The sequence below is a fragment of the Anticarsia gemmatalis genome, chromosome 3, assembly GCF_050436995.1.
Source record: "Anticarsia gemmatalis isolate Benzon Research Colony breed Stoneville strain chromosome 3, ilAntGemm2 primary, whole genome shotgun sequence".
Lineage (NCBI taxonomy): Eukaryota > Metazoa > Arthropoda > Insecta > Lepidoptera > Erebidae > Anticarsia > Anticarsia gemmatalis.
Genome location: NC_134747.1, coordinates 5,108,317 through 5,132,926, shown reverse-complemented (window position 1 = coordinate 5,132,926; position 24,610 = coordinate 5,108,317). Strand labels below are relative to the sequence as shown.

General features: G+C 36.4%; 2 protein-coding genes across 4 annotated transcripts in view; both read right to left on the bottom strand.

Annotated features, from left to right (window-relative positions):
- Positions 1–19,615, bottom strand: part of mtgo (miles to go) — a 46,668-nt gene extending 27,053 nt beyond the window's left edge. Inside the window, exons 1-2 of one of the 3 annotated variants that reach the window (XM_076135940.1) lie at positions 19,200–19,615; positions 535–608 (exon numbers count right to left, since the gene is read on the bottom strand). The gene's annotated coding sequence lies outside the window, so the exon portion shown is untranslated. Of the gene's footprint in view, positions 1–534; positions 609–7,077; positions 7,111–19,199 lie in introns of those variants that run through there. The other 2 variants (XM_076135941.1, XM_076135939.1) reach the window with 2 other exon arrangements.
- Positions 19,616–21,082: 1,467 nt separating this feature from the next.
- Nipped-A (Transcription-associated protein Nipped-A) overlaps positions 21,083–24,610 on the bottom strand; it is a 31,276-nt gene continuing 27,748 nt past the window's right edge. The window contains exons 43-48 of the mRNA XM_076135937.1: positions 24,098–24,323; positions 23,387–23,827; positions 23,203–23,311; positions 22,523–22,757; positions 22,181–22,320; positions 21,083–22,008 (exon numbers count right to left, since the gene is read on the bottom strand). Of these exons, the coding sequence (XP_075992052.1) occupies positions 21,709–22,008; positions 22,181–22,320; positions 22,523–22,757; positions 23,203–23,311; positions 23,387–23,827; positions 24,098–24,323 (1,451 nt within the window). The 3' untranslated portion in view covers positions 21,083–21,708. The remainder of the gene's footprint in view (positions 22,009–22,180; positions 22,321–22,522; positions 22,758–23,202; positions 23,312–23,386; positions 23,828–24,097; positions 24,324–24,610) is intronic.

Sequence of the window (24,610 nt, the reverse complement as noted above, 5' to 3'; positions counted from 1 at the left end):
TCAAGTTAGGCTCTGAGCCTACTAAATGGAATGTAAAATTTTGGCACACATATTGGTTGGTTAAGTTAATCACGGCTATAACATTATACAGAACATCCGATTATGGAAAATTAGGATTCATTTGAGTGCGTAGTAGCTGGACTGAATGTCAATAAAGCAGTCGCGGACGGTTCGTACCGGTAGGTAACTGCCTGTGATTTAAAACTGTATGGAGACAATTAATTACGTACGTCTACCCAAAATGTAATACCGCTCATTAACCGTGTTGTGTGGCAGGAAGTATTTAGCGAGTCGTTACTATTTACATTCAATAGTAGAGTCGGGCCAATTTTGTAGTTAGTTGATTGATTACAAGTGGTATCCGTCATCTACCTAAATGCATCGATACTAAACAGAAAAGGAAGAGGCCAAAAATTCAACCCTAAAATAGACAGATAGGTAGATACTCTACAATATAGAGATACTCGTGGAAATTATAGAACTTTATGCATTACGTGATAAGTTATATTGTAGTCACTTGGGATTTAAACGTACTTGATGTGATGGAGCCGTGGGCGTGGTGTAGAACAGCAGGCTCACCGCAAAGATGACACGACATATGGTAATCCCTGCAGCAATGGAAAACTATATCATAATCAGCCTTCATTACTTGCGATAAAGCATGTGAAAATAAAGGAGTAAGAACTTATTTTTAATCAAATAACACCTCCCCACAGTTTTATTTGAGTAGATTTCTTAATTCTCCTACAGAATATCCTACACGTCCTCATTAATTCAGCTGGCGATATGCTGGTTTGATTATTATGTTAAAATTCCTATACCATTTGGCTAAACGTTGTTCGCCGCGGCACCTAAGACCGCACCGCGTCGCTTGACATAATGTGTGAATTTCCCTCATTGTTGCTCCGCACCTTCGCGCTTAACAATGCGTTATCGATGAGATTATTTAAAAGCTTTTTAGAGACCCAGAAGCATTACGAAATATAATAAGTACATTTTAGATTCACGATATAGAATGTAATCTATAATACTTTATCAAAAGTTATGCTTATAGCGTCAATTTACCATACACAATAATTTTATTGTGTCGTTTGTTTGTAAATAAGCTTAAATGATAAACGGCTATTGATATTATCAAAAATATATATCGATCTATAAAATTCCAATGAGGTGCAAAGACTAGTAGGTATTTTCTCTAATTATTTCACGTCAAGCTATCAATAATTATAATTTTATACAACTTTATAAATATACAATTTTAGACGATGGATGTGGTGCAACTCTAATGCGAAGTTTGGCATTTAGTCATGTCCCAGTTTCCCATCACTATTTTTCTTGAACATTTTGACTTTGACATAAATATATTTTCGCGCAAAATATTAAGTTGATCTTTCAAAAACGAATAATTAATTTTAATTTAAATGAATAAAAATCTCTGGTTACTTTCTGGAAAAGATATTAGTTTAATTAAATTAAATATGTACTTCGCTTTACTAGTGCCAGTGTATTTATTGTATAATTGTTCCGTTTATGATTAGCTTTTTATATAAATAACATTTTTTAAAGTAGAGCAGTACTTAACGTTTAATATTTCATTTCTGATTAAAACTATAATTAAGTAGTGTTTTTCTTCAACGCCTAAATAAATGGACATCTTGCTATAATCGTTACTTATTGCTTTGCATGGGGATATGACTACTTAATGACCTAAGTGGCTTTTTTATAGTAATTAATCTATATAGAATTTATTATGTAACAATTCCGACATCTTAGTTACTCAACCGGCTTGGGAAGTGCCTGTACATCATCCGATAAGTACAATCCAGCTTTAAGGTAAGTCTATGAACATCAAATACAATATATTTCAGACAAGAACGTACATCAACATGAAAGACTATTATTTCCTGTATTCTGCAACATGATTTAATAAACTCACAATATAATACCTATTAGAATGAAAGAGTTCAGAACACTTTATTATATGTTTATGACTTGAAGGTAATTGATTTACCTAGAATCTAATTAGACAGTAGATAAAATAGTATATTATTAACCTATTGCAATATCATAAAATACATCTAATAATATTGAATAGTTAATTTATTAATTATTTGCCATATATTGTCCACTGATTACTTGATAGTAATCAAACAATATCATATAATGCACTTTACATTATCAATATACACCTGGGTAACTTGCTCGGGAAACCTGTATCAAAATCTATAAGACCAAAAAAACTGCTTGAAGTAACTTTTCTCTGATTCTTTTAATTTGAAATTCTGACATCCATACTTTTCAAATTACCTATGATGCAAAAGTCTGGCTGTTATGGTTTTACAACAATTACAACCATAAAAGAATTTGAAATTGTAAAATTGCATCTAAATTTATTTAGCAATTTCACCTACAAGACTAAACTTGGTCCTATGTAAGTTATAGTAACACACATAAGCCATAATGAAGGTACTTTTTTGAACATCTTAGTCACTTATCTCTATTTTTGTATCTTAAATCAAAACTTCAGATATTACAAATAGTGAAAAGTACAGAAGTAGCTTCTTATAACAGGTAACAAATAAGAGAAAATAAATCATAATATTCTCTCAATCCTTAACTCTAAACAATTTTATTTTATCCTACTAACAGCTTGTGTCAGTAATGATTACTTTACAAATGAAATATTATTGTGTTGAAAATATGCAATTAAAAATAATTACAAGCATTAATTGCTTTGAGGATTAATTATTGTCAATCTATTAATGACAATAAAATCTAATTGAATTATCAATTGAATGGAGCTAATAAAACTAGGTTCCTAGTTGCAGTGCAATCGATAGGTCAAATGAGGTAAATTAGCATAACATTGTGTTGATGCCGCCATGCCGGTACAGTGGCGGCGAGAGGTGCGAGGTGCGTGGGCGTATGCATGTGTTTGTCACCTGTCGCGCGCCTGTTGTTACGTCACGTGAACCCGGAAGTGTGCCGACATCATCCGGATCAGTGACTCGAAACAATTGAACGTCATTCTATACGCCCTTACTACGATACTATCAGAAACTACTAATTTAGAAAAAGCAAAAGTCCTTGTTGATGGTGATTTGTATAGAAATACTTTCTGAATGGTCCTTGCCCAAAAGGAATTTTGTTGCAAAGCTCAAACGTAATTATAAATTGCAATAAAATTTAAATTAAGGCAGTATATTTAGGAAACTGTTACAATATACTGATACAACTTATGATATAATATACAATACTTGAACGGTTAAATAAGACGTCTTGTTACTTATGTACTGGAAGAATGAAGAGATCGATCATGTCCCTCGGTTGCGACTTGGAGAGCGCTGCATTGTTACATCACGCGTACTTTCTAACTGCCGACGACGTGCCATAGGATTTATATCGCCATAGACTTTAATTAAAGTACCCCAACGACGGGAGTTAGAACTGCGAATGGATTACATTGATAACACTCGCTTGAAGTGAGGACAATAGAATTGTGCAACAATGTACACTTTCGATTTCGTTGAAATAATGAAAGGTATTCTTTCGTTGGGCTATTTATCATCTTGCAAATTGCAATACTGCGATCGTTATATTTGTTTCGATGTATTACAAAACTGCATCAAGAACAAAGGGGTTCGGTGTAGTCAGCTCGAATCCTAAATACCTAACGCATCGGAGCACAATCGAGAATGACGCGCTGCCATTGGAATGCTGATGTAGAATGCATGCGCAGCACACACATTACTAGATAACTGGACCGCGGTGCGACCAGAGAGAAGGTTCGCATCCGCTTACAATACTCCCAAGAAGCAGAACGTTTTCGCATTGCAATCTGATAAGCTCGATAGAAAGATGAGAATGGCGGAAAAGCGTGAAGGTAAAACGAAGCTCGGAAGCGACGCGAGTGTGTAAGATATAGAAAGCACTTTAGAAAGGAATCGAAGGTACGCCGTGACCCGCAGACGGCGAGGTGAGCGGCCTGTGCTGCGCCTGCGCTGGTGGAGCGCGCGGCGCAGCGCGATCGGCGCGCTTACGACACCACACGGAACTGGCGGCCTTCGCTGTCAACCTTTTAATTACTCGGTTTTTCGCATACTTTGAGCTAAACTAGGCAGGTGCATATTTTCAACATGACTATTCTTAATTTCACAGTTAAAAGTAACTAACTTTCATCAAGACAAGTCAAAGTTAAAATCTTTAAAATAAAAAGTAAACCACTTAACAAATGAAAAATAAAAACGGTTTTTTAAGTAAAAAAAATAGGGCAAAATTTTACTAATGAAAATCAGATATTTTGTTTAACTTGTAGTGCAAAAGGTCTCGTTTCAACGGCTTTACTTATTATTTACATGATTTAGTATTTTTTTAGTAACCTGGATTTCGGCCATGTCATGTAGTTCATGTACCTATTACCTCTAGACATCAATTAACTGATTAGTTTAAACAACATTTTACCAAGAACCACCGAGAAACGTAATATTTAGTCAATCAGTGCGATTTCTTAGATGTTCAACAACTGACATTTAGACATAGCGATTGAAAAGAAAATTTGAAATAAGCAACTCGTAATTGCAACAGGCAGTTATTGAGATGAAACGTTCGTAGAATTTCATTAGATTGTGCGCCTCATACGTTCTAGAGACGATCTCCAATCGGCGTGGCCCCTCAATTGTCGTGAGCGCACGTCTGCTCGGCGGCCCGTGGCCGGGAGCCTCAATAGCCCAGTCTATAATATGCGTACGTAGCTACACAACGTGGATAGTTTAAGCGATGAACTCAGCCAACAGTCCAGATATTTAGTTAAACGTTGCTAGAGCGAGGCCGCGCGGCCAGCTGATACTCAGCTGTTTTGCTCATCACAGCAAGCTTGTGTTGTGACACTCTCATAAGCTGCCCTAGAACTGTTGGCAACGCTATAACTATGTGACATGTAATTAGTTTAAAACGGATTTATTAGTCTGAGAAACAAATTAAAACTAGGACATGCTTATTTAATTTGATTCATTTTGTCTACAAGTATACGTATTGGAATGCAACTGTAATTGAAAAAACATTACTTGGTAATTCAATTATGATCCCTCTTAAACCTAGTAGAAAGGAAATATGCTGTGCAATCACGTGGGGTGGCAACTGGTAACAATCAGTGGTTACTAATAAATGATCGTTCATTCACCGAACAAGGCTAATAAAAGTTACAATGAAGTCTGGCGCCGACATCACGTCGCGAACTCATCAAAGTCTCATCTAAATACTTTATGAATAATTGCAAATGAATTTATACTAAATTGCACTAGCTTTATTATCTCTCAAATAGTCGTTAATAGTCGGTTGTTCTACTATGCACTCAAGAATAAAAAAGGGAATAAATAGCAATAACACTCAACGCATAATTTCTGCAATGCGTACATGACTATACCTACTAAGAACAAATCAACATAAAAGATCAGGCATTCATTCTTACACCCCGGGGCTTAAAATCTCAACAATGGTAAGCATGTTTCATGAAACAATAGTAACCATTTACATGTCATGAAAAAGCAATAAAGTTGGCATTGTGATATTTACGCCAGATTAATATTGAACGCGTCAAACATATTAAACCAATAATATTGATAGTACTCTGAACTGGACGGTGTCTTAAAACAATATGAGGAGAGTAGATCCAAAAAGTATCGTTTTATCTGTTGAATAGTTATTCTAAGTAACCAATAAAATAGTTTAAAAAAGCAAGTATATTTGTAAATTAGTTTTATAGCATAGGTATTACTATTGTTGTTTCTCTTTAGACTTATGCCCGCGAGACAGAGTTCAGTATAGTACTAATTCACTGCACTGACCTATATGATTCACCTGAACTGAGCACTTAGAGCACTGTAACCTATATTCTTTGAAAGTGTTACAAGTCGAGTGCACAATCCATAACGACTTTATGGCTATAATGAAAGTAAAAAGTGCGTAACAGTTCATTATAAATATAAAATATTTTCTATTGTCTTATTATAATGGGAGAGTTGAGTATTATAGGCGATTATTTATGAGGATATGTTTGTATATTAAATACAGTTGCCAAAGTGCACCAGTAATTTTGTGATAATGACTAGAGCAGATACATTGTGATACTAAGTAGTTATAACAATTCATACAGTGCACGATCTTATTCACTAACTAGTAATGGAGATCATATTGCGTATGAGCATATTTTTTCTGGAATTAACATGTATTATCTAAGTTTTATAACACGTGGAGTACACATGCTGCTTATCTACGCACAAATAGCAAAGTGCACTGAATAATAATTGTTTATGTACTTTACTAATCGATGGCACATTTTTCTTTTTTTTTTTAATGACTTACTGATACTGACTTACATGAACGATTGAATAGTGACCTATCCCCGGTTTCTGAGTAAATTTAACGGTAGTTTATCTATTCAATAGCGTTTTTCTTGTATGAGTTTTGACACTATTGAATAGATAAACTACCGCTAAATGTATCTCAGAAACCGGGGGCTAATCATACATTCTTAGAGTGAACTGCTGATGCAAACCTGCATACATACTTACAAAATTGAAAAGATGGTCGTAAACTTAGACATATTCAACTATCTGCAGTAAATTGCATGATTTCGTTATTTTTTCTGTTAGGTCTTTCCACATAATGAATTTAATTAGTCCATACTACTTTTGCCTAAGTAGCAGAGATCAAAAATAAAATGCAGAACGGAAGCAGATAGACACAAAAGCATTTATAGAAGCAACACTTATTTCGGTACAAGGATACAACTTTCGCAGATAGACAATTTTCTGGAGCAACACGTAATTGACCAAAGATATCTATCGGAACCGCTTTTGGAGAATATAAATAATAGCGAACGTATGTAATTTGTAATGCTCGATAAGTACGCAATGTTGATTGTATCGTGTAGCACATTATAGAAGTAATGTCCGATAGTTGTTTGTAGCATTGTGAGCGACACAGGAAAACATGAGCTGAGCATGATGCGCCGCACTGCTAACAATGAGAAGTTTTTTTAAACACCGCGAGACATTTCAATTGTAGGTACCTACTTACATTACAATATACCGAGACGCCTCCCAATACCCGCTTACTTGTCCTTTGTACGTACCTGCAAAAGTTAAAAACAATACATGAATCACTTGACTAAAAATGTTGGTGTCGTGAGATTTGCATAATATTGTCCGAATGCCTAGCTATATTGAGAAAATATGTACAGATGGCCTTTCTGTTGACTTTAATAAATTAATAAAAACTATAAATATTGTCACAATTCATTACAAATTATATTTTTATAATACAAACATATTGCAAAATTAAATCATTTTCACGAAGTAAGTAATCTACATATTATTATTTTATTAAGCACATCGCACATGTTCCTGTTTACTGTTGTGAAAAAGATAATACTTCCGAGAGTTGGATTCATACAGCAGATAATGATAACACAACAGCAATTTAATATTTTATTTGATTTAATTATGTCCTGTATTGTTGAAATGTAACAAACACATCATCATTATTAACAAAGCTAATTTGGTTTAGTAAAACTTAGGTAAGAAGAAAGCTATAGGGCTAATATCAGTAACGTCTTAAATATAATAATAGCAAAGCTTAATAATGTATTACAATTAATCACTTTGAACAAGACTAAAACCATCCCTAGGTAATGCTTAGTCTACAACGAGAAATATCTCGAATGTACATACAGTAGAAACAACTTAGTATGCGTAGTGTCGATCCTGTGTCTCAGTACTAAAGTTCAATTCATCACAGCCGTTCTTCATAATCAGTGTTGGCATAACAATAATTCAGAGAATGGCTATCACACACAACCAGACTGTTCTGTATAAATTACGTCAGGGACACAAATCTCGGGCATTACTCATACGAAATGATGCTAGTTATGTCATGCGTGCGAACTGCGAAAGAATAGAAATTATGGACAATTTACTATGACTTTCTAAAAAGGTTGATAGAAACATGTATCGGGAAATCCATCCGATGAAATGATTATAACACGGGGCAATTTTTATGAACCCTAATGCATCATGATTTGTTCGTGAGAATTTTGTAGATGCTAGTTATTGTTGTAGTCATATAACGCAGCAGATCATCACAAGTGCATATCACATGGCACGATTTGATCCGTTGCTCTTAGAGGATTGTTATGATTGATAATGTTCGTACAAAAATAAATACAATGTGCGAGGTTATTTCATAAGAACAGAGACCTAACATCCGCCTGGTTATAAATAGTTATTGTTATTAGTCACCAGACTGCGCCTCACCTATTTATATGTTTTGTTTATCAACGCTTACTACATTACCATTACAACCTTGTAAATGTAATGAATGAATTTAACTACCACAGTATCATTAATTTATTAGCCAACGAACTACTGACATCTTAGTTATTACAGTATAATTATGTATTAAATACACATGCGTTTAAATGTTTAACTTAATTAACATAAAATAAATATTATGTTGGTATAATGAAAGCATGTTGACTTCGTTATATTCACACAAATACTTTTTATCGTCACTTTAATTAAACATTTAAAGATACGAGAATCATGTTGTGAATCTTGCATCTTGATACTATAACGGCTTTTCTCAGTAAGCTATCTCAATCGTTCTTAATAATTAAACAAAAGTACATAAAGCAATATTTTCCTGAAGATAGGTTACCGAAAAGTCGTGCGTAAAACGATAAGTCACAATAATAAACAGATAGACATTCAAAAGTGAATTCACTAAACAGCGTGGCGTGCATATATACAAACATTGCAACAAAATAACACAAGTTTTGGTTAAATTCTACCTTTGAGCGAAAGATCCAGATTGAATGTTATTATTTAGTTATAAACACACTGTGGAGTGCTATGTAAGCATTGATAGGTATCGCAGCCGGTGCTATTTATGTCAGGACTGGAGGTAGCCTGGCCGGGCTCCAGCTGACGTGGGAGGCGGCCGCCCCGCTGAGCGCCCCCGGCACACGCCCACCAGCCCCTATCGATCGTACCCCCCCGGTCGCATCCCCGATGCACCACTTGTTACATCTCGAGCTAATCATCTAACGATTACATTTACCAATATTTTATACTGGCTCGTTTCTCAATTTAGTTCGCTATATAAAAACTTTTTAATTAAACCTGGTACAAGTCACATGTATATTTATGTAGTTGAAGTATTTTCGGTGGAGAGATAGTGTAGAAAGTGTACGCGGTTTGGCATACACCCAATAATTTCAAAATAGCAGATTGTTTACTCTGATAAAGAGTATTTTGTAATAGCTCTATGATAACAATCGATAGTATCAAACTGCTAGCTGGTGACTGATGATTCTGTGGTCCATGATGTATAACATTTTGTTATTGGTATCGTGATGCACCGTTTGTTTCGAAGATCGATGGCATGGGGAAAAACACCATCAATTCAATCACATGACGTTATTATTCTAACAAACTTCGTTGTTCTTTTATCAATGGAATCCATGCTAGCCGGAAATACTTTATAATAATTACTGTAACTACCTCTTATTATCTCTTGTTTTCCTATATACAACGTGCGACATTCCCTCGTCATTATTAACGAAACATTACGTTTTTGCTATTTTACTGCATCTTCAAAACAATCTTTTGGTGCATCTCCTTTGAAGCTTTGATCATCTGTTTTTCTAGTCATATTATGCTCACGTATTATCATTTAAATTTTTGTTCGTACCGTTCTAAACAGTCTAGGGACAATTATTTATTTCAAAGCTTGTAACGTTTTAGTGCTTGATTTGAAATAATACGTACAATGTACACACATCCCAAGCTCGTAAAATATTAATTAAAAACATGATTGCATCAGGTCGTGTACACGCGCTAAAGTTGATGCGTTTACATTATTCGCTTGTTTGTATAAAGTAACTAGTGTGTGCGAACAGGATTTAATGGTATTTTAGATAATTGCTTGAATAGTAAAACGTGATGAGTGGCTTTCATTCGCTGCATGCGGTGAAAGTGTGATGATGCGCTCGTGGCTCGTGCTGCTCGAGCACAGGGGAGATCGCAATCGCTCAGTGTGTGTGTTAACGTCAAATTGTGACGCTCCAACGTGAATTATACCACAGTTTATCATTAAGATTACGTTGTTAAGTGTATGACAAGAATCGAGACACGTTTACAAGATTTCATTACAGTTTCTGGCTGAAATTAAAGACTTTGAAATTTTACATTATATTTTTGATAAAATTCCATTTTAACTTTGGTTTCTAAGTCTTGATGCAAGATACAACAAAAATAACAAAAGTCTTTTTTATTATGATAAGATTTATGCATTAAATGAAAATTGTTCCATGAAAAATCCGTCCAATTTAATTTGAGATCGACAGTCACAAGGCAAGCGAGCGTGGTGTAGTGTTTCTAACTCAATTAGTTTGTTTTAAACCTTGTTTTAGACTTAGTACGTGCATACATTGCTGTCGAAACTTCTTACCCAAGTTTAGAGAATATTTAGTTCTGTCTCATATGTTTGTTAAATATTCTATCAGGGCTATAGTTACGGATATACGGTAGATACTATATAATGGAAAAATCTTGGAGAAAGATGAAAAACGAACGGATAGTGTTCGCTTGAAAATATAGATAAACACGTTTTTGACGTTTGGTTCTTTTAGTCATACTGCAGTATTATGACTATTTTAAATTTATATTTTGATAATGTTAGCCTATGATTAGTCTTGGGGCTTCCACTATCTCCATGCCAATTTTCATCAAATACTGTTAAGTCGTTTAAAAGTGAAAGCGTAACAAAAAGGCTGTCGTAATTATAATATTAGTATGGATGACAGTATTCACGTAATGTTAATACCTTTACCAGCACAGGATAAATATCGTGTAGATCAGAATAATAACAGAAGAAAAGGGTAAGGAAATGATTAGGCTAGGTGGTAAAAGACACATGGAATCGCGTAAGTGAGTTAAAAAAAAATATTAATTCTATCAAACCAAACTCAATGTTTGGAGGGTTCAAGGGTATGATAATAACAAGTTTCAGTGCGTATCATTTACAATCGACAGGTAAGTAACGTCGGTGTAAGGCACAAGAACCCGTCAGACACGTCGCATGTGAGCCGACGAGGAAAATCCTCCAACATCCTGTTTGTATGCACGAATGCGTTTTACATTTCTGTTTATAAGACTTCAAGATTACACTGTCAACCATCAGTGCTAGATTAAGTCATCATATAAGTTATGGCTGTAAAGAAGCCGCGCCAAGGTTTTATTTCCCCACATGAACGGAATGATAAGTAAATGTGTGCTTGTTCATATACGTTGTTATAAAGTTCAGATATTTTTTTCTCAAGTGAGAATAATTTCTTCTAGATTAAAACTCAATAACAATAATTTGCGAGACAAATTAATCGAATCAACATGAAGCGTTACTTTTCCGAATCTGTATAGGTATTAGTGAACGTGATTTTTAAGGATTTATGTTACAATATGAGTGGATTGATTTGGACAGGTTGTTTCTACAAGCCTAGTTTTAAAGCAATCAATCAAAGTAAAATAAATAATTGCGACAAAAGTGTGCCATAAACAGAGAAATAAAACAGATTATTGCGCACTAAACAGCTTAACATAAAAAAAAAGATTATTTTAGATTGTGCACTTGCTGATGTGGTTTTATTTGCTGTCCGTACCGCGCGGTCAATGTTCGCAGTGGCCAGCGTCGCCGCGCCCGCGCGGGCCCCACGCACCCACTATTGCGAAAATAATGCAGCAAAATACTACGTCACGCACTTGTTTTGGGTATTTTTATAGTCTATTATGTTCGCATGCGTGTTAGTGGAAATGCTTTTGTTTTGGTTGGTTATTTGTAGGCTTTATTGCAAGCTCTTACACGTTATACATTGTTAGCATAACGTAACATCTCGTGACTGAGAATACTTATATGAAATATTTATGAAAGATTGAGAGATAACAGACTATCGCGGTTGGGTAATAGGTGAACGATAATTATTCGATAACCCTACGATTACTAAGCACTTTTATTTATTATTTATTTTAGACCTTTTTCTGATAACAGAAACGGTGCCACACATAACACAACATAATTATATAGGTCGAGTGCTTTTCGTATATTTTTAAGATTATTAAAAAAAATATGATTATTATTAATAATTTTCAAATAATCGTGTCGCAAACGAGTTGTGGTGGCTATGTGTGTGAGGGAGGGGGGTGAGGTCCGTGCGGTGCGAGGCGCGGGCGGCGCGGGAGGCGGGGGGCGCCTGGCGCGTTCAACGAACGTCCGCGGGCCGGCACGGGCCCAAGGTCGCCGCGTTCACTCGCCCGCCACACCACACTCCACCATCAACCGGCTGCCAAGTAAGGGTTTTATTTTACCCAAGATTTTGCATTATTTTTAGCCGAACAACCTTGTATGATTGCCCTGCGCTACTTGTCTTTAATCCTGAACGTGCATGCCAACCGACATTCCACCACACTCTGCTATTATTATTTTTCACGTAAATAGCTCGTGGTGTTGGCTATTAATCGTTCGTTCGAAATGTGCATGAAAGCATTTTTTTTTTCTAAGATTACCTATTCACATGATACGCACGTGACGCTAAATGATCAAGTAAGTAGTACGAGCTACTGTTGTTTATTTGCACTTATTTGCAGGTTTCTTTACTGAACATTTTTATTGGCACCGGCACGTGTAAACTGTCGTTTTTAATCGTTTTTCAGCTGACACGAGGCTGACCTATCGAAAAATCGTTTGTCATCTAAGTCTGCCAGTTGGTGTTTTTGAGCCGGATGTTTGTGCAACGTGCAACTCATGCATAGTTTCGAAACATTAAAAGTGAAGGCTGTGTGATGCAACCTTTTATTAGTAAGCTACGAACGAAGCTCAATGTTTAAAAGTGTAATCTCTCAAAACAAATATTAAGTAATTAAAAAAACAGTACAAACATTTTACATAACTAAGTTACGCAATGAATAAGTTTGAATGGCGCATTTATAAAATAAAATTAGCATTTGAATCTAAACTACTTAGCAACATTTACTATTACAACGAACATTAACAGATCTCCCAGCAGATAGCAAGCAACGGTTTGAGCAGCGAAAGTTTCTTGCGATTGGAAAATCGTACATAATCATGATTATTTATGATCTTAACTTTCGTGTAGGTATTTCATATGCTACCTATTTTGACTCTTGAAATAAACTATTCAATTTGCTGCTATCTCAATTAACTAGTTCTTAACTTTTCTAAAAGAATATGTCAGTGATCACCTTAAATACATTTTTACTAAGGCTGAGGTGTAAAATAATATTGAGAAATTTTACTTACAAATTAGGTTTATAGTAATTACTACATTAAATGAGGAAACCATATTAGCAACGCTTGTCACCTGCAAGTACCGCATTAACCGCAGTGCGTAATCTAAGAAAACCTAACTATTTACAATATTAATCACTTTGTTCATAGAGCTATTAAATGTGGCTGCGGATTCACATAAACATTTTATCTAACATTACTGTTAGATAAAAACTTAAGATGAGCAGCTAAATAATTGCCCTAAAAATATATAATATGTTTTGGAGATTCTGACAAAGATATGATTCACAAAAAGTTGAGGTCTAAAACATGTTTTGTGAAACACGTTAAATATCAATAAGAAAACATTCAGTCGTAATTACCCATTCATTCAATGTATATTTGTGTTGTATGTAAACATGTATCGAAGCGTACAATATAAACCTTACGCGTTTTGACAGACTTTTAGAAACTATTGAACTACTGGGACACGTGTGGTATTGTTTAAAACCGGCATAAAGTCGGAATACACACTTAACAAACCGTTTTGATAAGTGAAAGCCAATTGGAATAAGGTTATGATAGGATGATGATACGATATTATTAAAAAGAAATCATTTTTCTATACTGATTTTTTTATAATCTCCAAAGAAACTAGCACAGCAGTGACGTATTAGCTAACTTCATGAAATGCTTGAGGGGAACCATTGGAAACCTCTCAATGTCTGAATTAATGTCTATCGGATGATTGGTTCTAACTATCATGGTAAGTACATTAAATTACACCTTTTCTAAATAAAATTAAACTTCTAATACAAATCATGACTTGACTCACAACTCGTGCGTATATTTTAACAAGATGTTAGTTAGACCCTTTAAACGTGCTTTAAACTGTAACATAAATATGTGTCACATGAAATTTATTCGCGTTTCGAGAGCCATTGGCAGACCGCGCCCTGGCTCGGTATGCCGCTATTGCGAGATACTCGCACACGTGTCCCAGACAAATTGATACTTACCGACACCTAAATTGAGACAATAATAATAGTTCAGCTGCGTCATTCCCAAATCTGAATCAAGTCAACTTCAAAGCATATCTATGCACCTTCTACCGATTAATACGTCTTTGTAATAAACCGATACAATATCATGTGTAAAAAACCAAAGTCTAGTAAATAGGTGCAGATAAAACCTAAGCTCTGGATACTCAACGAATCGAATAGCGTGAATGTACAAACAAACAGTATAATTTCTATTCGAATGAGCCTACCACCTGTGATAATTTTCTTCTGCAAAGCAAAGCGAGTGCGGCGTTGGAGAAATTCCTCGAGTATTCGGTTCAACGGCCGCGCTACGCCGTGAGCGTTGCGCGCCTGTGTGACTGAGTGAGCGGCGCGAACGCACACACGGGCCCACACCGTGTGCCTCTGCAAACATGACAGAACCGTTACCCGCTATCCTCTACCTACATCATCTAGCAAAGCCTAAGCAGCCATCAGCATACGTCACACAGCTGACGAGAAACATCAATTTCGAGATCAAGTACTTATCGTCTTCTATCATAGTGTATGAAAAGCACAAATACTCATGGGTCATACATAGAGAACGACATGGTTGTCGATGGGAGTTAGCAATAAATTAACATATCAATTGCAGTAAAAGTTGATGATAGTCCACAGCAGCATCGGTAGTAAAGTGCAATACAACCCACGTAAGAGTGCGGCGACGACGTTGGTATGCAACACCGACAGAGAGGGGAGGCTCGCCGCGGAATGCGATTATATCTCCTCAAGATTTCATCACTAACACTGACGATCATATCTTCATTCACCTTACAAAATGTAGCACAACGCTATTAGCAGCGGTGTTGATGAAATGCATTATGAAAGTATCTACGCAAAAATTTTACTTTTTATTCACAAACTAAAATTGAAAGGATACCCAAGGTTATTTGGTACAACAACAGGAAGACTGCACCTAGCGATGTAAGATGACATCCTAACCGATTTACTCGGTAATTGAATGTAATTCAATTCAGAATGAGTGTTTATTGCGGTTAATAGTGTTGTCCGGTAAAATGAAAGGCGCTATTGCCACGACTTAACGTTGTTAAGAATACGTAGATTAGGTATATGGGCAGTAAAAAACAGTTTTATAAACACAAATCATTGAATTCATTTGTGGTTTTACTATTTATTTATCCATATCATAAACGTGAAAGTTGCGAATAAGAATCTGCTGCTATAGTAGCAGATAAATAGACTTATTTAGACGAAAAAATACACTTTATAAAGTACCTAAATAAGAATATAGTTATTTTTCATTGATCATTAGAATAAGTACAAAGGCTAGAGAATAGTCAGCTACACTTCTAAACTTAATTTTCAAATAATTTGTGTATTGTAGTTTAAAAATCTATAGTGCATTTCAAGGATAAAGCACCGTACAGGTTGAATGTTATCATCACAAGTTACCTTACATGGCTATCGTTTCATCCTTATTATAAAGATACATCGGTATTATCTACAAATAGCACGCCGATATTATCATAACCAGTTACTCTTGATTAACACCTGAAACGACCAACGTATAAATAAGTATTATAAACAAAAACAAACCATGGGGACTGACCATAACTATCTACTGCTGAAACAAAATATGATCAAATGAACTAGCCGAAGATTATGAAAGTAATCACAATGTATTTCTTAACTTTCAGTCTATGCAGTAAGTGGGTAGACAGTGTTAGCATCTACTTATCCTCCTACTTAAAATTATCCACAGAATCATGACCAAAAATGTCCACTGGTAATCATCACATTTAGTATTTTTATGCACTTTGTCGCCTCTACCTATTTCATTACTAAATTTAATATTCTCTTGAAGCTCTCGTGGCATTTTAAATCAGAAAATTAAAAGTGGTCTATAATGTCAAGGAGCCGGTTAACTACCTAGACGCGGCGCTGGTTTTGTTAATCGATTTAAAAGGTTAAAAAAGTCGACGTAACATTCTCGGTCGTCTGTAAGCCGGACCAATTTCAATGTAGGTACTAGGTAAACTATATTTTTGTAACTGTTTGGTAGTATTAAAGGTTAAGTTAGCAACTATCGCTTTATAAACAATAAGACATGATATGATTTCTGAGAATTGACACAAAGGAACGTGTTTTAGCTATCTGAAACGAGATTAAAGGTCACCATGATTGTATGAATTTGACCCAAGAACCGGACACTGGCGATAATGAATTTGGTGACTTAGGTACTTGCTGGGAACCCTCAGGGACTTTGTTCCCGTCGACGTTGAGCAATCAACAATCTAAATAATCAAATACGACAACTATTGATTTGAACCTTAACGAGATAATGATTCTGGACTCATATTTTGTTATGTTTTAGCTGAACATATAGTATTATGAGGATAAAGTGTTTTTATTATTTTTTCCCTTTATAGTTTCCGGATTTTAGAAGATTATCATGATAAGATAAGAGCTTAAGTACAAATACTTTAAGCAATGAAACAACGAACATGTTATTGATATGAAGTGTAAAAAATAAAGTTAAATAAATAAATTACATAACATAAAAACCTGTTAATATGCAGTAATACATACTACTTATACTAATGTTACATGATGTGTTTCGAATATATGCTTACAGATGATCGGTAAAATGTGAATGTGACTGAAGAAGCGATTTAATCATTCAAAAAAATTTGCTGAACACCTCATAAGCATAACGAGAAAAAACAATTAGAAATTAGAGGAACTGTAAAAATGCACAGAATTAAAGTGGACGACTCGCGTTCGGAGAGATGCAGTTTGGAACAAAAGTAAACAAAACAAATCATATTGATAATACAATAAACCCAGATCCTACTAAAAATAATGGACAATGAAATAAACACGAGATTAGGTACTCGCCCGCCACAACTTTGTGTCGTTTCTGATGAAGGGAGAAATAGAAGAAGTGGTTAAGGGTTGAATTTAAAACAACGTTATTATAACAATATTAAAGAAATTAAGACTACTGTGCCTTGACTTGTCACATCACCTCCTCATCTCGATTCTATCAGATGGTGTCGGCTACTTCGCACTGATTTCGATGGAGACGGGTGATTCGTGTAAAAGGTTCCAATCACCAGGATTCTCAGTAATAAGGGAATAGGTACTGAATCAGATTATCGATTATTACGCGTTACAGAAACAGAAAATCATAACATGTACGTACATAATCTATCGGTAAAACAACGAAATGTAGAGATACCGCGCTCTCACAGAGATAGCAAAGATAATCGATTGATGGCCATGCAAATTCCCGTACCGACACTATCTATAAGAATTAGGTTTGGACAAATTTTTAACCGAAATGTATGATATATAAAACTATGGTTTAAATTACTTTATAGATACACCTAAAGTTTGTTGTACATTGTGGGTCACAGAGCGGAAGCGACGACGGACGTGTTTCGAAATATAGCACGCACTATCGAACTCATTATACTCATTATGTGAGATCACGAGTAATGTCACACAGATAATTTATCAAGGGTTTACAGGGGCCCTTGCCTGCTTATGGTCTATTGGTGCCCTAGTTGTTGAAAACTTACGTCAGTCTTGACAGCTGAGAACTGCCTACTCGCAATTAAGAACTTGTAACATAGTATTCATAGTAATGTTACAAGTTCTTATTTGCGATTCTGGTTAGATGATTCATTTGTTCTTAAAACATAACCGAGCATCTGACTAAAATGTTGTTGATCCAAAATAATATAGGTATGAAGGCAAAAATATCGGAAATTAATTTTAAATCTGTTTAATAACACTAAATGTCATATTGCAAGACATTCTTCATTCCTTTACACTTGTTTTTATTGTTTTCCCTCTTATTTGTTATTGCCCTAAGCAGCTAAGTCTTCCTATCTATTAGAAAGCTGAAAAGATATTTGTTAAAAATAATCCAGTTTTGAGCATTTGTATAAAAAGAAGAATATTGAATATACCTACCTACCTAGATAAATGCTGGCTAACTATTCAAAGAGAAGGAAAATCCGAATTATTTAAAACCAGGTAAGATGTAAATAAATGGAAACCACTTTCTAAAATAGGTGCCTACTTATTTAATAAACGTACACATTGGCTGTTGTAAGTACTTTATAAATTGGACGATACTGGTTAAACATATTATTTATGTGTGGGCATTAACAGACTTGCGCCGTAATGTCAATCAGAGATGATATATTGTACTATTCTAGAGCATTTCATGTTTAAACGTAATGCCTCCAGTAGTAGGTAGTGATAGACGTTGTTGCAAATGTGCAGTGGTCAGTGCAGTGGAGGTAGCAAGCTCCAAGTCACACTGACATTGCGTATAATCCGGCATTCCATATGGAATGCGGTCGCTCGACCGCTCGACCGGCCGCGCACCGCCCCGCGCCGCTCACCTCCATGATTTCTTACCCACTCGCTTCCGTCTACCATATGGTGTAGTGGGATAGGACCGAATCCAACAAGAATCTAATAAGCTTCTAAGCCAAATAAAAATCCAGCACTCCAGCTAAGTCTGTTTTAAAATTTGCAGGCATGTTATGGCAGAGCTGAAAACGTGACATCCACGGAAGTAATATTTAGAGACAACAGGTTTTGTAACGTGACTGGGAAGTATAAGTGTCTTCGGAAATAATTAAATGACCGTGACTAGTGTCTTGTATTTTGGGATAATACCTTGTACTGTGTAGTACCTGCATCCTATAGCTATAAGCTATGGTATACAAGATTGTATAGATGAGACGATCGCCACGTAGCGGCAAATCAAAGGTCTCATCTTTTATTATACAATATTTGCAGAATCAGAAATTCACTCACCTTCGCGAGAAGCCGTCGATCGTTAAAAATATCCACTCGACTCGATTGCACAGATAATACGGTTATCGTCCGTACAACACAAATATTCACCACACCAAAACGACAACATAAATAAACGCGGGAGGAGCCACCGACACCGGCACGGATCGCTCGCAACCAACGTACTCTTCGCACTGATCGAAATGCAACTCGAAAAAATGCACAGGGCGGGGTTGTCGAATGTCATAAACGGTCGGTTACAGAGGTCGGACACTCGCCGTTTGAGCTCGGGAACATACAATACACCAACGCATAACGCGACGCCGCGAAGCGGACTGACTGAGCTCCAACAGCGGGCGGGCGGGAGGAGCGGCGAGGAGCGGAGCGGGCGGCGCGCGCCGATGGATACGTGGCCGCCGTCCGCCTTCTCCTGCGCCCGCCGCCCGCCGCTTAGCAACGCGACGACGGCGGCGTCGCCGTCGCCGACCTCATGTCACATACCTCCTTGAGAGGCAGACACGTCTCATCTCACCAGACTTATGTTAATACAATAGCTTTATACGCAAAAACATTAACGAACAAAACATCAAACACAAGATAGATCTTTGTAGGTAGATTTCCAATTAGTTCCAAGCAACGGGGGCCTTCCTAGATAATCGTTGTATGTACTTATATCTAGTTATGTATGTATAGTTTTCTGTCTAGACGGTTAACACACAGGCCCGCGTACATACTTACCTTTAACCACGGACATAACATGAATACATAGAAATCAAAAGGCATTTTATTTCCACAGCGTTTGTTTATTGTCGTATCTCTTTTTCCATATTTATACTCAGGCATCTGTTTATCAGACATCAATATTTAGTAAAGCAAGTCACATCCATATGAATATTGCCAAATCCAACCCTGCTGGTGTTTTGTTGGTTCAGCAAAGGTTAAATAAGCTCGAACGAAATTCGGAATCGAACCCCGTCTACTTTTGGAGCAACCAGTTACATACTCGGTGAATATATAAAAGTTAAGTTCCTGATACAGGTACTATGAAGTACTGATGAAACGAAACTAAAATAAGTGCCCACTGCCTTGAGTCATCGCTAATATCCGTAAGTCTCAAAACGTAACAATGATTTTGATGCAAGTAGATATAAGAGAAATTAAAAGATTTAATTGACGCTATCGCCCTTGTTTAAGGCGGTTTTTTGAAACAAGATGTCCCGGAACAAGGAAAATTCGCTGTCTGAAAACATTATTCGTGAAGGAAACAATTCGCAACGCAATGACTCGAGTTAATATTGAACCTCTGGTGCTCAACACACAAATTGTCTTCTGGGCAGGCATCAAACCCAAGATGTGTGTGCCGACTGAAGTAACACTGCGGTGATTGGACTATTGCGCTAAATCTACAGCAGATAGCGATTTATCGTTTATCAATGTTATTGTTTTTACGAGAATCGTAACGTCTAAGATGGATGGCGCGTACTTGTTACACGTATTGCATTAACGCAGTGCCCAACGTTTTAAGACTACTTTACAACTGCTAATAAATCCTTTATTTAATTAAAAACTGAAACATAGTTGACTTATAATCCAACTACGTAAACAGTTCCTGTTGTATCCTACAATTACTGCACTTTCTTTCCCATTGTTAGCGTGATGAAATCAGTTTTACTATCTCTAGCGATCGAGTGAGATTGGCGCGGAGCTGCGCGGCGCGGGCGGAGTGCGGCGCGCCGCTTATTAGTCGCGCACTTGATGCCGTCCCGGTACTTTCACCCATGCAGGTACTTAGCTGTCACTCATGCACATGCAATCAGAGCTTCGTTTGATGTATGTCACAGTCGATAAACTGGTTTTACGGAAACAGGTATGAGGATAGAGTAAAGCAAAAATAAAACTGCAAATTAAGAGTTATCGTTCACTTTTTAATACTTCACATCTTATAGATCACAGCACGTACTGAATGATTTGATAACAAATACATTTTTAGTAATTTGCTTAACCCTATAACAAGTTTTATCAATGGAACGGTATGTCGTAATATTTCAGCTAATGTTATCAAGTGACAACCTAACAATACCCCATTAAAGTTAGGCTTGTTAATTCTAACATTATTTTGACGTAGTTTTTAAATTTAAAACATAATGTCCACTTATTTCTGCTATTACTGTAAAGCTAATGGCCCAATTTCACATTAAGTATGTATGTTTTTCAATTCGGTTGATATGTTTTATTGTTAGTTAACTAGCTAAATATCAACAATAGATTTTTCTTAAAAGAAAATTATGTGTATTTTTGAGGGATAAGGGAAATTCAATGACTTAATCTCAAACTGGGCCATAGCTTAGTCCATGTTATATTGTGTTGTCATCAAAATAGATTGTAGTTAAGAAAAGAAAAATAAACAGTCAATTAGTACTGCTGTGAATTTGTTTATCAGCTAGCTAAATATAAAATCAATTATACAAATTAAACTTACTTTTCTTAAAAAAAGAAATACCTAAAACTATTTTACGTTGAGAAAGTCAATTTATAACCATGGATGCCATGCAGGGTCCATGCGACATAGGTTGTCATGGCTATTGGCTGCCGTGACCAGGGTAGCTACCTTGCTGTCGGGCCCGTCGAACATTGCTAAAGAATTGAGCCTGTTCATGATAACCGTCACGGCTTTATTCACCATATTGACAATAGTGTCACTGTCCATTTCCACAGGCTTGTTCTCGGTGGACGATGTGCCTGCTACCGGTATTCCCGTTTTATCTTCTAACCGCTTCCGATAGCCTGTTACCATCTCATCGCGTAATATTGTTCGCAAGATGGATTGAATCTGAAACAGAATTGATCGTTATATATTGTGGCACTCTATATTATGATATATTTTCACTAGCAAATGTGGCAACAATAAGCAAAAAATTGCAAAAAACAAACCACAAATAAATTAAGAACTAAGATTTAGATGAAGTATTTGTCAGTGGGTATTAAAAATACACGTATATTACCTTAAAATTAGGTGTGACTAGACACCGCGCGACGGCAATGGCCGAAGCTGTTAAAGGCCCGGTGATTCCTATAGTAGTTAAAAGTTCTGATATATTTGGAGTCAACCGGAATGGAACTGGCCGATTGCAATCTAATTCACCTGTAGGAAGAAACAATGAATGTTATTGGTAATCTACATTACATTTTTCTTTAATCATTGTAATATTCCAGGAAATCTGCAAATCTGCGTGAACTCAGTATAAGGGTCCCGTTTTTAATCTTTGGGTACAGAACCCTAAAAATTGCTGGTATTATGTCTATAAAGACAACATTATTTTTGTCATTTACATAGATTCACTAACCTGTAGCATCATCGACATCAAATTTATAGTAAGACACGTTGAGGAGCCCCGAGTCTTGATGCACATACATCATATCTGGGTTGAGCCTTGTCAGATGCAGCACGTACTCGGCAAAGCTTGCGAGGGACAGTTGTAACGTCAACATCTTCCTGAACGTCCAATAATCGGTCGGAGCCGCGAATGTAGCAGCCGCCCATTCACGTAGTAAGCCTTTTGGTACCATTGTTGCTTGCACCTAAGATATAAAAAATTGTAAATAATATTATCCTGAACATGTAGTGACGCGGTTAATTAAAGAAAGGGTTGTAATGGAGCCTTCATTCGCATCAGGATAACAGCAGAATTTCCTCAAAACTAACGTAACTAGGTCCACAAAACTAAACGCGAGTTAATGCGATATATCTAGATCTATAAATACGCTCGAAGGACAAGCGTAAGTCTATTAAAATGTAAAGACCTCCGCATAATATGCCAAATCTTTTGATTAAGCTTCTGTATCCACAAAACGTAAGGGACGGTTCTGGAACTTTCATTGTCACATTGGTTAAAATTTGGTCTAGTTCAATGAATGGATTTGAAGGTTAAGCGAATGCTCTCAATATATTGAATGTCTAAAACTCCGATTTCACATCCGGTACACCTCCGTTACAACTATAGTTAAAGGTCATAAATCTACTCACTTCTCGAAGAATATCCCTAAGAACTTGATGTGAAGCTTGAGAGCCGCGTGCTTGTACTGCAGCCAGACGCTCGTAGTAGCGGGCTACAGGAGCATCGAATTCAACACCCCTATAATCCAAACGACCCGCATTAGTAAATAATTTAAAACTATTTTTACATTCAACTGTCAAGTCGTCAACATACCTATTAGCACATTCTGTCCGATATATTTCCAGCAAAGATATCGAACTAGGATTATCTTCCACGAGTCGCATCTGCGGCGACACTGATACGACTCTTGGTACTGTAAAGTGCAGGAATCTTCGAGATGTTTCCTTTTGTTTGCCTAAATAATGGTTCAACATCCTCAATAATTGTAGCACACGTTCTTCTCGTCTTGCATCTCCTAGGCCAGAGTCGTTCACGACTAGGTACGGGTATATCTTGCCATTATGACCGCGTATGTAGAGTCTGCGTGCCGCGGTATTATGTTTTTGTACTATCTCAACTCGCGGCATAAACCTCGCAATTCGTACGTGGTAGTGAGTATGCTTCGGCAGCAGAAACTCGCCAGGGAGTTCTACGTCTGCCGTTTTCAGACTGAAGTTTGATAAGAACCTACATTTTTCTTCAATGAGGAAAGACCTATGAAACAAAATAAATAAATATTAGAACAGTGCATTAACGAGTCGACAGGAGGTGTTAGTAGATGAGCGCTTGATTATTATGAACCCGAAAGCTACTGGAGTGAATGAAGCGCGAAGCCAAAACCCTGTCTAAACTACGCGATGGGGTTAGATTGCTCATGACAGTGACGCTAAGTTCTATACATGGAAAATGGACGGCACAATCGTAAAAATTATCTCCTCTGTATTTACCTTAGTTGGGAGTTCTCAATGCCTGACAACTACTTACTTGGGCAGAATTTTTGTTTTGGACTCGAGTATCTTGACCCACTTTCTCAATTTTTGTATAAGATTTTGTAATTTCATAGCATTAGGTTGTGTAAAGTCAAAGTCAGCAGTAAACTGATTCTTCATCTTCTGGAAGATAGGGTCTTGTACGGTGGCTTGGGCGCGGCGGGCGATGCTCTCTGATGCAGCTGAAGAGAATGTAGCACTTACAGTACTTGAAACACTTTCTGTAGACATACAAAATGGAGTATCTGTATAAAATAACGCTCGCAAAAGGCATAACATCAGTATACATACATAATAAAATGAGTGTGAGACCCAACAATACATGATTAGTACTAACTAATTGTGAACAAATAACGACATTACCTGAAACAATCTTGTTTAACATATAACCACACAGATAATACCGTGCCATTATATCTCTGAAATAAATTGTATGTTATTGTGTTTTGATGTGTGTCATATGAATGGAGACTGATGTTATCCTACAACTTTGAGTCGCTTTTACAAT